Source organism: Gopherus flavomarginatus, chromosome 6, assembly GCF_025201925.1.
Source record: "Gopherus flavomarginatus isolate rGopFla2 chromosome 6, rGopFla2.mat.asm, whole genome shotgun sequence".
In the NCBI taxonomy this organism is placed as follows: Eukaryota; Metazoa; Chordata; order Testudines; family Testudinidae; genus Gopherus; species Gopherus flavomarginatus.
In genome coordinates this window covers 50,718,595-50,732,540 of record NC_066622.1, presented here as the reverse complement: position 1 = coordinate 50,732,540, position 13,946 = coordinate 50,718,595, and the positions used below count along the sequence as shown (strand labels likewise).

At 47.9% G+C, this 13,946-nt stretch overlaps 1 protein-coding gene across 2 annotated transcripts in view; it reads right to left on the bottom strand.

Moving 5' to 3' along the window:
- CAMKV (CaM kinase like vesicle associated) overlaps nt 1-13,946 on the bottom strand; it is a 52,395-nt gene that overhangs the window by 19,310 nt on the left and 19,139 nt on the right. For both annotated transcript variants that reach the window (XM_050958730.1, XM_050958731.1), the window contains exon 2: nt 13,836-13,944. In XM_050958730.1, coding sequence (XP_050814687.1) covers nt 13,836-13,930 — 95 coding nt within the window. In that variant the 5' untranslated portion in view covers nt 13,931-13,944. The remainder of the gene's footprint in view (nt 1-13,835; nt 13,945-13,946) is intronic.

Here is a 13,946-nt window from a genome sequence, read left to right as displayed (position 1 = left end):
ACTCTTCCAGGACCCAGCATCAGAAAGGCTCATGGACTCTGCCAAGTTCAGCAAGACTCCACAGGACAAGGAGTCCAAGACCCAGTGACTCATTGTCATTCTACACTTGCCTCAGCCATTGGCCCGAAGTGGACCCTTGCTCCCAATCACCCAAACAGGTCTCCATGGTTTTGACACCCTGCACTGGATGGAGAGAGAGAGAGGGAGTCAGAAACTTGTGCGCCAATAGCAGAAAACAAAGGCTGATACAGGCAGGATGAAACAGAATGAATTCCTCCATGCCTATGCTAAGACTTAAGTAATCACCAGGAGGTGATTACTATCAGCCTGCACTGAAATGGCCAGATAGATCCTGTCCCAAGGAGTTACCTGGGTGGTAGATCACTTCATCAGTCCTGAGCCCCCACCCTGCATCTGAGCCAAGCCCCAAGTGCTAGGAAGAACTATCATCCTATGGTGCGTGTAAGCGTGGTGGTTATCCGCTCCTGCCCTCTGGGGCTTAAAACAGCCCAGGAGAGGGCTGTGGCTCGGGCAAGAAGGGCTTAAAAGCTGCAGCTCTAAAAGCTGGGCTGATTGGGGAAGCGGATGCAGCTGGGCCATGCCCCAATCAGAGCCCAGCTGGCCCTATAGAGAGGCTGGGAGTCAGGAGCTCAGCACTCTCCCTCTGCCTGTAGAGGGAGAAGAGCCTGACTGCAGGGAGCTAGACACAGGGTACCTGGGTGAAGCAGGGCTGGGGAAAGGCAGAAGAGATGGGCAGCTCCTGCCTGGAAAGCCCCAGCGTGCGGCTAGCAGAAGGCCAAGAGGTACTGGGGGTTGCACAGGGCAGCCCAGGAGCAGGCAAAGGCAGCAAGTCCAAACCCCTTTGCTGATGATGTGTGGCTTATACTGCAGTCTGCCCCAGAGAATGGGGGCTAGATGGAGACTGGGCTGCAGCCAATACTGAGGCAAAGTGGGGATAGTGGGGTGGGGGTTCTCCTGGGAGGGGGAGACCCAGTTAAAGGAGCACCGGGGTCCTGAGAGGGACACAGGGACCAGTAGCTGGAAGGCGGATCACCGGCCTGCAGAGGGTACTCCGGATACTGGAATGAGCTAATTCCCGAGGACAACCAGCAGGAGGCGCCGCAGGGGTGAGTCCGGTCGTCTACAATGCTGAAAAGATCACATGTATTTGGGAAGATTTCTTACACAGCCTAGATCTACTCTGTCCGTACCGGACAACGAAGAGCCCACCTGTATTCCTGGTCCTCAGTCCAGTAGCTCCTTGCAAAGTACTGGACTCCCTAAAGGAGTCTGGACCCAAGATCCGAGACTCTGACTCGCCCCTTTCCTGACTGGTGGCAGATAACATGGAGCAATGGGTGCTGCTCCTGCCAGGACTAGCCAACATCTCCTTCAGAGGAGGAATCTTTCCTCCCTCCTTCAGACCTGCAATAGTGCTACCAACACTGAAGAAACCTGCTCAGAATGCTTCAGTTCTAGCCACTGCCACCTGGTATCAAACCGTCTGCTCCTAAGCAAGCTCCCAGAAAAGCAGACAATGGCCAACTACAGACTCACTGAATTTAAGCTAATATCCTAGACCCAGCAGAGTCAGGCTCCAGGCCAGAACATGGGACAGAAATGATATTAATGGCACATATGAATGACTCCTGGTGTCTACAAATGGAGGGCACATATCCATTCTCATCCTATGAGACCTCTCTGCAGCACTGGATACTGCCAACCAGGAGAGAATGCTGATTTCCCTAAAGGAGGCAGCAGGAATGCTAGAATGGCTTAAGTCCGTCCTGGAGGGATTCATCATGAGGCAAAGAGAGGGGTTTCAGAGGGCTTAGCTGTGGACTCCGTGCTAAGAAGGTAAATAATTGTCATTGGTGACTCACTAGTAAGACCAGTGGGCAAAGAATTCAGCAAAGGACACACAGATAACAGTGCAGTGTGCCCAGAGAATGAAAATGCAAGATATTACTGCAAGATTGGGCAGGTTATTTGACTAATAACACAGCATCACATGGAACTACACAGGCCACAGAAGATGTCAGGGGCCTTTGAAGGGAACTGATGAGGAGGAAAATTCCAGTGATCTCAGAAATTCTTCTGGTCCCACAAGTGAGAGAAGGCAGAAAATACTGGAGGTGAACCACTGGCTGCATGACTGGTGTGAAGCAGAAGGGTTTAGTTTTGTGGAACATTGCATAGCACTCTCTCTCCATGGAATGAGGCCCAAATTGGACAGCCTGCATTTTGTAAGCGGGAGAGATGCTAATCTTCTCAGCTGGAGACTAGCTGGAGCAGCCAGGAGAGCATTACACTAGCAGTGCCAGGGGAGAGTGCCTCAGGGGCAAATAAACTGAGTTTGAGCAGGCACTGTATCACAAACAAACTGAACCAATGGGAAGAAGAATGTGCAGAGAAGAAATTTTTTCATTGCTTCTGTACCAAAGCTGGTAGTCTGAGTAACAAGCAAGAAAACTTTGAAATTCTCATTGATAAGAAGAAATTTGATATAATTGGCATTGCTGAAACTGGGTGGGATGAGTGGCATGTTCAAATCCCTGGTATCCATGAAGGATAGAGTGGGTAAAAGAGGTGAGGGGGTGGCACTCTACATTAAAGATGCCATTACCTGGTTTAGAGATATCAGAAGCTGAATAAAATAGACAGGCCAAGCTCTTGTGTGGAAAGAAACTGTGGACGCAGGCACTGCAGTTGCGATGAGCCTGCTGATCATCGCAGTTGCTCACCATGGGGCGCCTCAGCTGACACTGTCTCTGTTTGTTCTGTTACAGTCTCTGTGTCTGTTCCCATGGCGCTGCTCCCTGTGATTGGAAAGCGTTGTTGCCAGTCCCACTCGGTCACCAACACAGGCTGTGCAAAACCATTGCCAATCGCACCATCACTCGTCAAGCCAGGAAGGTGCTCCAGGGCAGGGTTCCTGCCAGTGGAAGGATGGCTCCAGTGAGCCGCTGCTCAGCCTCCTCTGCCTTCTGGGAGGCATGTGCCAAGGGCATTCACTGACAGTGTTCCAGATCCTCGTGCTAACACATTCCCAAGAGCTCCTGCTGGGAAGGGCTAGTGGACATCATGGGAGAGCTGTGCAGGCTTGAAAAATCTCCAGTCAGGGAGCAGAAGCAGTCTCCCCCAACACAGGTCTCCAAAGACACAGCACAATGGACAGAGACTTTCCACAGTGGCAATGGACATCATATGGGAGCCATCTCGCTGCGATACAGTCACATACACCAGCCAGCTGACAGCAACCAGCTAAGGGAACTCAAAGCCTGGTGACTCCCATGGGGGTGTCAAACTGGAGTAGGAGTCCTTAGAGAGACTCCTGGGATATTCTGCCCAGCTTTCACCAGCAGCATCAGTGGCAACAACACCACTACCATTAACATTATTGCCACATTGTTACCAATCTTGTCCCTGCACTGGCACCGTCACCCAGTCAACCCCTGTACTAGCACCAATGTCACTATGGCCCTGCTCCTGCTCCCAGCACTGTGGCCAGGTCCATGCTATCACCCCTTTGCCCACTGGGCAGGCTCCATTGCTTCGGTGTCCCTGCTCCCGCCCCATGCTCTGGATCACAGCGACTGGCGAGCAGGGCACACAGAAAGAGGAGAGTGTTTGTCTTTTACATGTCACACAATGACTGTAACATGCAGGAACTGCATGGACACAGTAGGGTCCAAATAACCATGGTTACCAACCACACACGTCATGGTATCTTTCCCCAATCTGAACCTTAGAGTCCAAAAGTTGGGGTACCAGCATGAATTCCCCTAAGCTTAATTACCAGCTTAGATCTGATAGCTGCCACCAGTCAGGACTTGGAGTGTCTGATACACTCTAGTCCCCCTAAAACCTTACCCGGGGGACCCCCCCAAGACCCAGACCCCCTGGATCTTAACACAAGGAAAGTAAACCCCTTCCCTCACCGTTGCCTCTCCCAGACTTCCCCTCCCTGGGTTACCCTGGAAGATTACTGTGATTCAAACTCCTTGAATCACAACACAGAGAAATCAGGTTTGTTCCCCCCCACTTCTCTTCCCTTCCAGGTGTTCCCTCCCTAGGCTCCTGGAGAGATAGACAGATTCAAGCTCCGTGAATCTAAAACAAAGGGATTTCACCCTTCTCCCCTCCCTTCTCCTTCCCTGTTAAGTACAGACTCAATTCCCTTGAGCCTCTCAACAAGGGGAAAAAATCAGACAGGTCTTAAAAGCAAAACTTTTAATAAAAAGAAAGAAAAAGTAAAAGGTGTCTCTGTAATTTAGATAGTAAAAGTTACAGGGTCTGTCAGCTTATAGAAACTGGAGAAAAAGCCTCCTCCAGCAGAAATACAATTTAAAATACTTCCAGCCAGATACACATACACATTTGCAAATAAAGAAAACCAATTAAAAGACTAAACCGCCTTTCTACTTGCACTTACTACTTGAATAGAAAATTAGAGCCTGTAGTACATCCGGTCACTCTCAGATCCCAGAGAGAACACAGACAAAGACCAAAGAACACACACACAAGCTTCCCTCCATCCAGAGTTGAAAGTATCTTGTCTCCTGACTGGTCCTCTGGTCAGGTGTTGTTTGTTAATCTTTTACAGGTGAAAGAGACATTAACCCTTAGCTATCTGTTTATGACAACACAATACAAGCCTAGCCACACATTCACACTACAGCTCTGGCAGGGGGCACGTGGGCTCAAACACAGAAGACAGCAAGGGCTAATACAGGACTTGCCAGCTATTTAAAGGGATACTATGAACAGGCACTTAGTTTTGTTTTTGTCAGTGGGTGCTTGCTCCTCTCTGACCCCACCCCCTCCGTAGGAACAGTGGGCGGGGCCTCAGAGGGAAGAAGCTGAGTGGAGCAGGGCCTCAGGGAAGAGCTCGGGTGGGGCTTTGGGAACAGAGGCCAATTGGGGCCAGGGCCTCAGGGTGGAGTGGCAGGCAGGGATTAATCCAGCTCTGCAGGTGCTGAGCACCCCCTATTTTTTCCATCCATAGAGTCGGTGCCTATGATACCACAGTATTACTGCCCAATATATTCTATATCTCTCTCCCCCTTCAGTCTGAAAAAGGATATAACATAGTTACTAATGCAAGACTATCTAAGCTACTCTCATTCCATAGACAGCATGCTGCACGTCCAGTCTGAGTGGAGGATGACGACTTCTCTCTAGCTAGCAGCTCACAGGCAGCACAGCAGGATCTGGAACAGCAATTGTATTTCTTGTGCAGCTGTCTCAGCAACATCTCCCTGCTCTGTAGAGCCAGGGTCACCTGCAGGCTCACTGGTGCTATCACAAGTCACCATCTGTGGTTGTACTGTAGGCTCAGTATTTTCAACAGGTGTCACAGGTGTAAAACATCCTGCTGAACCTGTGCTCAAAAGCATTTCTGTGTCTTCTCCAGGACATATTTGGTGTCACTTCTACCCATTAAGGCCAGGACACAATCACTCCAGTTTTGCACCAATTTATCTTGATTGTCTCTTACTACTACTTTTTCTCCCATGTGAAAGCTGTGCAGTCAGGTGTGACCATCTGTGGCCATTTGATCACACTGTTTCTTGTGAACTCACTCTATAGATCAGGCTTTAAAAAGTCCAGGTGTTATCTTAAATTATGTCCCCAAAACATCTTCGCTGGTGTCTGATTTGTAGCAGCATGAGGTGCATTCCTATAGGCAGATAGAAAATTTGCAGTTGTGTGTTGTAAGCTACCCTTACAGATCATAGCTGGGGTGAAAGTAAGCCAGTATGGCGTATCAGTAAGAACCCACATTGGCCTATACCCAGCCCACATTAAAGTGCTGCAGTGGCAGCACTTTAATGTCCCTGCCCCTTTTACTTCCCCTGTTGGCAGCCCTGCTGGTGGTGGTGGGGTGGGGGGAGAAAAGGTGCAGCAAACTTAAAGCACTGCCCTGTGCTGTGGCAGCACTTTAAGGATCCTCAAAGTGCTGCCATGGCAAAGGACTGTCCTTAAAGTTCCTTGTCGGCAGCCCTGCTGGCAGGGTCCGTACTGGCAGGTCTGCCAACGGGGGAGGCAAAAGGGGCAGGGACATTAAAGTGATGCTGTGGCAGCACTTTAAGGACTGTCCTATGCCACGGCAATGCTTTAACATTCCTGCTGGGGGCAGGTGGGGGAGGAGGAAGAGGGGAGCAACAGTAAAGCGCCGCTGCAGCAAAGGACCCTGCAACGCTTTAATGTCCCTGCCCCCTTTGCCCCCCACGCAGCTGTTGACGGGTGGGGGGGACAAAGGGAGCAGTTACCCTGGGGCTGGTGATTTAAAAGGGCCCAGGGCTCTGGATGCCACTGGCCCTAGGCCCTTTGAATCAACGTGGGAGCCCGGGCAGCATGGGCCAGGTGGCCTGGAAGGGCTGGTTGGGGGATGCTGACCCCGCCCAGCCCTACCCTTTCTGCCCAAGGCCCCGCCCCTTCCAGGGGCCAGAGGGGCCCCCCCGGCCCCGTACCGGTAAGTGTCCTGACTTACTTTCACTCCTGGCCATAGCATGGGTTACTTGCTAGAATGTCTAAAGAAACCTCTCCACTAATCCGTCTGTGGCAGGCTGGGAAGGAGCTAATGCGGCATATTTGTTCTGTTGACAAACAACTGAAACTCTTTGGATGTGAATGGAGTTCTGTTGTCACTCACAATCTCCCAGCCTTGACAACAAGTTGGGTCATCATCCAAGACTGCTATAACATGAAATATATGGCAGAACGCAGGTAAAACAGAGCAAGGGACATATAATTCTTCCCCAAGGACTTCAGTCATAAATTTAATTAACACATTTTTTTAATAAGCATCATCAGCATGGAACATGTCCTCTGGAATGGTGGCTGAAACATGAAGGGGCATACAAATGTTTAGCTGACACTTTAAATGCCGGCTACAGAAGTGCCATGCAAATGCCTAGTCTCACTTTCTGGGGACACTGTAAATAAGAAGAGAGCAGCATTATCCCCCGCAAATGTAAGCAAACTTGCTTGTCTTAGTGATTGGCTGAAAGAGAAGTAGAGCTGAGTGGATTTGTAGGCTCCGAAGGTTTACATTGTTTTGTTTTTGAGTGCGGTTATGTAACCAAAAAAGATTTAAAAAAAAAAACAAAAAACAACAAACTACAAAGAGATTGCACTATAGTACTTGAATGAGGTGAACTGAAAAATACTATTTTATCATTTTTACAGGGCAAATATTTACAATAAAAACGTACACTTTGATTTCAATTACAACACAGAATACAATGTATAAAAATGTAGAAAAACATCCAAAATATTTAATAATTTTTAATTAGTATTCTGTTTAACAGTGCAATTAAAACTGTGATTAATCGTGATTCTTTTTTTAATCACAGTTAATTTTTTTTTGAGTTTATCACGAGTTAACTGCAATTAATCAACAGCCCTACTTAAAACTTGTGTTGTGATTTATGCAAGCCAGCTTTGTGTAACGATCACGCCCAGGACGTGGGTGATTGGGCCTTATGGTCAGAGCCACAGGGGTGGCCAAGCCTAGAGGTTAGAGCGGAGATGGGCTGGTGTGAAGAATTAGGACCACAGGATGCTAGGGGACATCGTTGAAAGTAGAGACATAGGTTGGAGCCAGGGTCCAGAAACCAAAAAACAAAGCTGATGGGTGAGCTGGAGATGTGACCAGGGAGAGGAGCCGGAGGCCAGAGCCAGGAGTGTCAAATACAGAGAAGGGCAGGACAGGGCTGGCCTTACCATGAGGCAAACTGAGGCGGCTGCCTCAGGTACCAGACTGTGGAAGGGTGCCCCTAGGACCCAGAGTGTAGAAAATTGTGTCTGCTGCTGGTGCACATGTATTCTCTCTGCTCCAGATGCACAGAGATGGTGGAGTGCTGTGCTGGAGGAAGGAGGGCACAAGAGACATAACAGGCAGGCAGGCGAAAAGGTGAGCGGGGTTAACAGAAAGCAGGAGGAGCTGCAGGGAGAGAGAAAGAGGAGGAGGAGCCGCCTCTTATGTACCTCTCTAGCACCCCCAGGAGCCTGGACTGATTAACACCAGCTTCTCAGGGAGCTTCCTGTTTCCTGCTGCTTCCCTGAACCCACTGGAGGAGAACAGGCAGTCAACTGAAGTAGCAGGAGCCAGTTAGGCCCTTAAGATGCTGATATCTTACCTCACTCAGGCCCTGCTACCAGCCTGCTTATTTATCCCCTTCAATTGAGTGTTGAGAGCCACTATAGCTGGCACAGAACAGCAGTCATGAGTGAAAGAAGAAAACGCCCCTCTGGGGCAGCATTCAGAAAAAGAAAGAGGCAAAGGAAGCTTTTCTATCTAAGCAGGAAGGAGCTCTCCTGAGATACACAGACACAAATGTTCACAGTGAGCCTTGCGGCCCCAGTGAGGATGTGAGTGGTGAGGAGTTGCCTGATCTTCCAGTTAGTCAGAGTGCAGGTGACCTGGCAGCTACTGCAGCATCCATATCGCCATCTCAAATGGATGAAATGCACACTCGTGAAGAAAAGTGTAGATCACAGAAGAGTGTGGTAGAGGCACAAGAAACAGCCGCTGTTGAGTTTAGTTCCTTACATCTAGATGATCCAGGACTGTGGACCCACTTGAGCAGTGGCCTGAGGGACTTCCTTGTATTGCATGGGCCACAGCAAGTGTCAAACTGTAAAGGGAAGGTTTCAGAGTAGCAGCTGTGTTAGTCTGTATCCGCGAGAAACTGCTGAGCTGGAATTGATATGCAAACTAGATACAATCAATTTAGGCTTAAATAAGGACATTGAATCTCCCCTTGTAAGTATTCTCACACTTTTTAATCAAACTGTCTGTACTGGGCTATCCTGATTATCACTTCAAAAGTTTTTTTTCCTCTTGCTTAATTGGCCTCTCAGAGTTGGTAAGACAACTCCCACCTTTTCATGCTCTCTGTATGTTTTCATATATATCTCTCCTCAATATATGTTCCATTCTATGCTTCCAAAGAAGTGGGCTGTATCCCACGAAAGCTTATGCTCAAATAAATTTGTTAGTCTCTAAGGTGCCACAAGTACTCCTGTTCTTTATAAAGGGAAGGGTAACAACCCTTCTGTATACAATACTATAAAATCCCTCCTGGCTAGAGGCACCAAAATCCTTTTACCTGCAAAGGGTTAAGAAGCTCAGGTAACCTGGCTGACACCTGACCCAAATCTTGAGACTAAGAGAGACCAGACATCAATCCATGTTCTCCAAATCTTTCTGCACACGTCTCTCATAAACTAACATGCCTTGCCTGGCTGTTACTTATCTTTGTTTTCTCAACTTGTGAATGTTCCCTTTGCTAGAGGGAGATTTATCCCTGTTTTGTTGTAACTTTGAAACTAAGGCTAGAGGGGGTTCCTCTGGGTTCTTTAAATCTGATTACCTTGTAAAGTTATTTTCCATCTTGATTTTACAGAGATGATTTTTGCATTTTCTTTTTAATAAAATCCTTCTTTTAAGAGCCTGACTGATTTTTCCATTGTCCAAAGACCCAGGGGTTTGGTTCTTTGATCACTTTGTAACCAATTGGTTAGGATATTATTCCTCGAGCCTCCCCAGGAAAGGGGGTGTAAGGACTTGGGGGGATATTTTGGGGGAAGAGGAACTCCAAGTGGTCCTTTCCCTGTTTCTTGTTAAAAATCACTTGGTAGTGGCAGTGTACCAGGTTTTAACCTAAGCTGGTAGAAATAAGCTTAAGGGGCTTTCACGCAGGTCCCCAAATCTGTACCCTAGAGTTCAGAGTGAGGAAGGAATCCTGGCAGCAAGTGAAAAACTTCATGTTCCCCAAAGACAATGAAAATATTTCCATCCAAACACATTATTGGCATGAAATCCCCAGTGGTGACAAAGTGGAGAGGCCATGGCTTATGTACTGTGACAAGGCACCTTGTCAGGCTCACCAGCCTCAGCTGCTTTTTGCCTTGGCGAGACAGGCTTGGGCAAAATAGTCCCTCTTGGTGGCACAAGAGAAGTCCATTCCTTCTCTCCACTAGTCTTTTTAGCTTGTTTTTCTCCCTTATGAGAGGGAATGCAGCCTCCCCTCCTGGAGAGGCTTGCTGTCTTGCTACTCCTGACCTATTGGCAGCAGGACTCCTCCTCTCTCCCTTCTCCTCCCAAAATGGGAGAAACAAATGACTTTAATGGTGCATTTTATAACAAAATGTCACTGCAGTGGTGACTGTCAGAGCATTTTCTAGAATTTATCAACATTGATGATACTACAGGAACTGGTATGACAAATATGCTTCTTAAAAAGCTGGAAGATACGGGAATTGCAATAGCTGACATGCAGTTCTCATTCATTGAACTTGGTGGTCAGTGATGCAGCAACAGCTTCTAGCGAGGCTGCTGATTTTTTTAATGTAATTCAAAGCATCTATGTATTTTTCTGTGCATCAACTCATCAATGGCAAAATTTTGAAGAAACATCTGGGAACATCCTCTCTGACACTGAAACCACTGAGTGCCACATGATGGGAAAGTCAAGTGGAGGAGATAAAGCCTATCAAACACAAATTGGGAAGATAAATGATGCCATAGTTGCCATTATGGAGGATAATGCTATGACAGGAACTATTCATGGAAGAACAGTGGCAGAGGGAAATGGAATCACCAGAAACATACATAACTTCACATTTCTGTATGGCTTAGTGTTGTGGCACGACATACTGTTTGAAATAACTGTTGTAAGCAAGAGACTCCAAGGTGTTGACCTTGATATACCTGGAGCAATGGAACAACTGGACAAAGAAAATTCAGACCTACAGTCTTACTAGTCAGATGAGGGATTTCAAAATGTTCTGAAGAGAGTGCACAGAAGTTGGCAGAGGAACTTCACACTGAAGCTATTTTCCCACCCATTCAAGAATACAAGAGTCACTAAAGAAGAAGGCATTATGATCATGAGGCACGGGATAATCCCATAAGAGACCCCAAACAACAATTCAAAGTTGAATTCTTTAACCAGGGGCTAGATTGTGCAATACAGTCAGTTGAAGAATGTTTCATGCAGCTCCAGGAACACAGCAGTATATTTGGGATGTTGTATGATATTCCAAAACTCCTCACTATACCTGAAAACCACCTACACTAGCAATGCAGGGCACTAGAGACAGTGTTGGCACATGATGACAAGCACGATATTGATGCAAGTGATTTAGGTGATGAACTGAAAGTCCTTTCAACGTATATTTCAGCAGGATCAACTCCAAAGGCTGTTCTGGAATATGTGTGCACAAATAAGATGACCCTCCTCTTTCCAAATGCTTTTGTTGCTCTGCGCATACTTCTAACACTTCCTGTAACAGTTGCCAGAGGAGAACGCAGCTTCTCCAAGTTGAAGTTAATAAAAAGACATCTATGCTCCACAATGACACAGGAGAGGCTGGTAGGCCTTGCAACCACCTCAATAGAGCATAGACTGTGGACCTTCAGGAAGCAGTTCAAATCTTTGCAACCAAGGCGGCACGGAAAGCACCACTTTGATTATTCAAACAGATAAAAATGCCAGTGTTTACTATGCAGACAAGAAAAATTAACTTTCAAATGCCTGAACAGCAAATATAAGCGTTACTTAAAAGTTTTGAACAAGGGATTTTAAGTTGTTAGTTCTCCTTTATTGGGGTAGGTAGCAGAGCAGTACCATGAGAGGAGAAAAACAGGAAGAAGACAGAATTGAGACCTTTCAAAGTTTTGGCCCAAGCAAGGGGGCGTCATTTGAGCTCCCCACCTCAGGTGCCAAAATGTTGTGGGCTGGCCCTGGAGCAGGAACAGGCTGCAGCGGGGTCAAGCAGTAGCTAGCTCCACCCCACCACCAGTCGTGAAGGGCTGTTAACTGGTCAGCCCCTGCTAGGGTCTGCTGTGTCCAGTGTCTCCGCTGCAGCTGGCTCCCTGTCATATGCATCCATGCCGTGCAGCTGAATCTTGGAAAGGTTCCATTTTCTCCCTGTTTGCTCTCAGCCTTTGCTCAGCCAGCATCACACGTTGCTTTGGGAGGGCCCCACACTCTGGTCCTCATGAGATGGAGTGCCAGCCGTGCCCCATGGCACCTGCTCCAGGGCTCCCTGCCAAACAGCAGATGTGGCTGTTATCGCAAACACCAGCCAGTTAGACTGAAATAAGCCCTTGTGTGTGATAATTGTGAGGTTCTTCTTGGCACTGCCTCCAGCCTCCATTTGTAGGCAGGCTTGAATGAGATCGGTCCTGAAGAAATGCTTCTCACCAGCTAACGAGGCGCAAACAGCCTCCATTCGAGGCCAAGGACACTTATCTGCATGCAGCAATGGCGAAGGATAATCTTGAAGTCACAGCGGTTCTAGACACCCCTTCATTTCACTGCTGGCTCTCTTGGGGGCTCCTTGGCTGGAACTCCAGAGCCCTCAAAGAGTGGAAATTCTGCCTCTCCCTTTGGCCATGTCACCAAAGATACTGGGTGAGCTTTGCACAACTTCCAGATCACTCACTCTCTTTGAGCATCCTCGTTTGTTTCCCAACGCCATCAGCTTCCTTGTCCCAAAGTTCCACTTGTTTGTGTGTGTCAGTCCGCAATTCTTTAATGCTGCAGGGGTATTGCCATGGCAAGCCAGCTGAATCTCTCAAACAATGCAGGACCTTCACACTTCACAACAGAGATTTAGCAGCTGCTGGTTACAGTTAGATGTTACCTTCCAGGTAATAATGCCCAGGAGAGAGAGGGTTTCTCCTTATATTTCTAGTAACACTGAGACCTTGTGCTCTCCGATAACCACACTGTGAAATCCTAGTCACAGCAGAGCCTCAGTCCAGCTCCATTTTATATCTTACCCTTCCCATTGGAAAGAAATCCAAATAACCCTTCATTTATTGTCTTCTAAATGTAACTAACTATAGAGATGCTGCAGTGGTTGTCATATTTGGGTCAGGACTCCAAAGTGGGTCCTCACCCCATTTTAATGGGGTCACCAGGGCCAGCATTAGACTCACTGCAGCCTGGTACTGAAGCCTAAGTCCAAGGGACTCAGTCTGGGGCAGCAGGGCTGGGGCTTTGGCCCCCCATGCTGGGGTGGCGGAGCTCAGGCTTGGGCTCCAGCCCCACTCCACCCAAAGTAGTGCTGCTTGGGCTCTGGTCCCCACCCAGGGTCAGCCAGTAATTTTTGTTATCAGAAGGGGATTGTGGTACAATTAAGTTTAATACAGCATTCTCAACAGACTCCCTGTTGTCATCTGCAATGCTGAACTCCAAGGGGGATGGCCCTTAGAGCAGCAGTTCCCAAACTGCCGTTCGTGAACCCTGGGGGGGTTCCAAAATGTTACAGAGGATTCTCGGGAAAAAAATTCCCTAATGGCGGACAGAACTGTCCCTAGGGAGCACAATGCCAGCAGCCCAGAGCCCCTGGACTTCTAAGAGCTAAGCAAATCAAAACAAGCATATCTGTTACACTGAGATTTAAACTTCAAGACTCCTTATAAGAAATGGAAAGGGAAGTGGATTTTTTTTTTTGCTGTTTTTTAAATTAAATAGGCAGCTAGTGTTTTAAAATTATTATGAAGAACAAGTTTAAGCTTTGTTGTAATGTGCATTCTTTGCCTGGACTTTCTCTATAGGGTTAGTAGGGGCTGGTAAGCTGCATAGCCAGTCCTACATTTTAGCCCCCTTTACACCTAGTAAATCCGCCACCTCTGTCTCCCCAGTGATACTGTTATAGATCTACTATTCCAGTCTCTCAATCTAGGTGAGCCATAGAGGAATACCACCCACTTCCCACGCATTGCAGAAGGAATGGGAGAGTGTAAATGACAGAGAGAGCACAGCAGGAGGTGCGGGGGAGAGGGCGGGTAGCATCCGGTCCAGACTCACGTTTTGATGACCTGTCCCAGGTCATATCTGTCAGTCACCTCGGATGGCTGGTTGTAATCTTTCTTGTCTCCCAGGGTGACGCAGCCAAACGGCATTGCCGGGTCTGGTGCT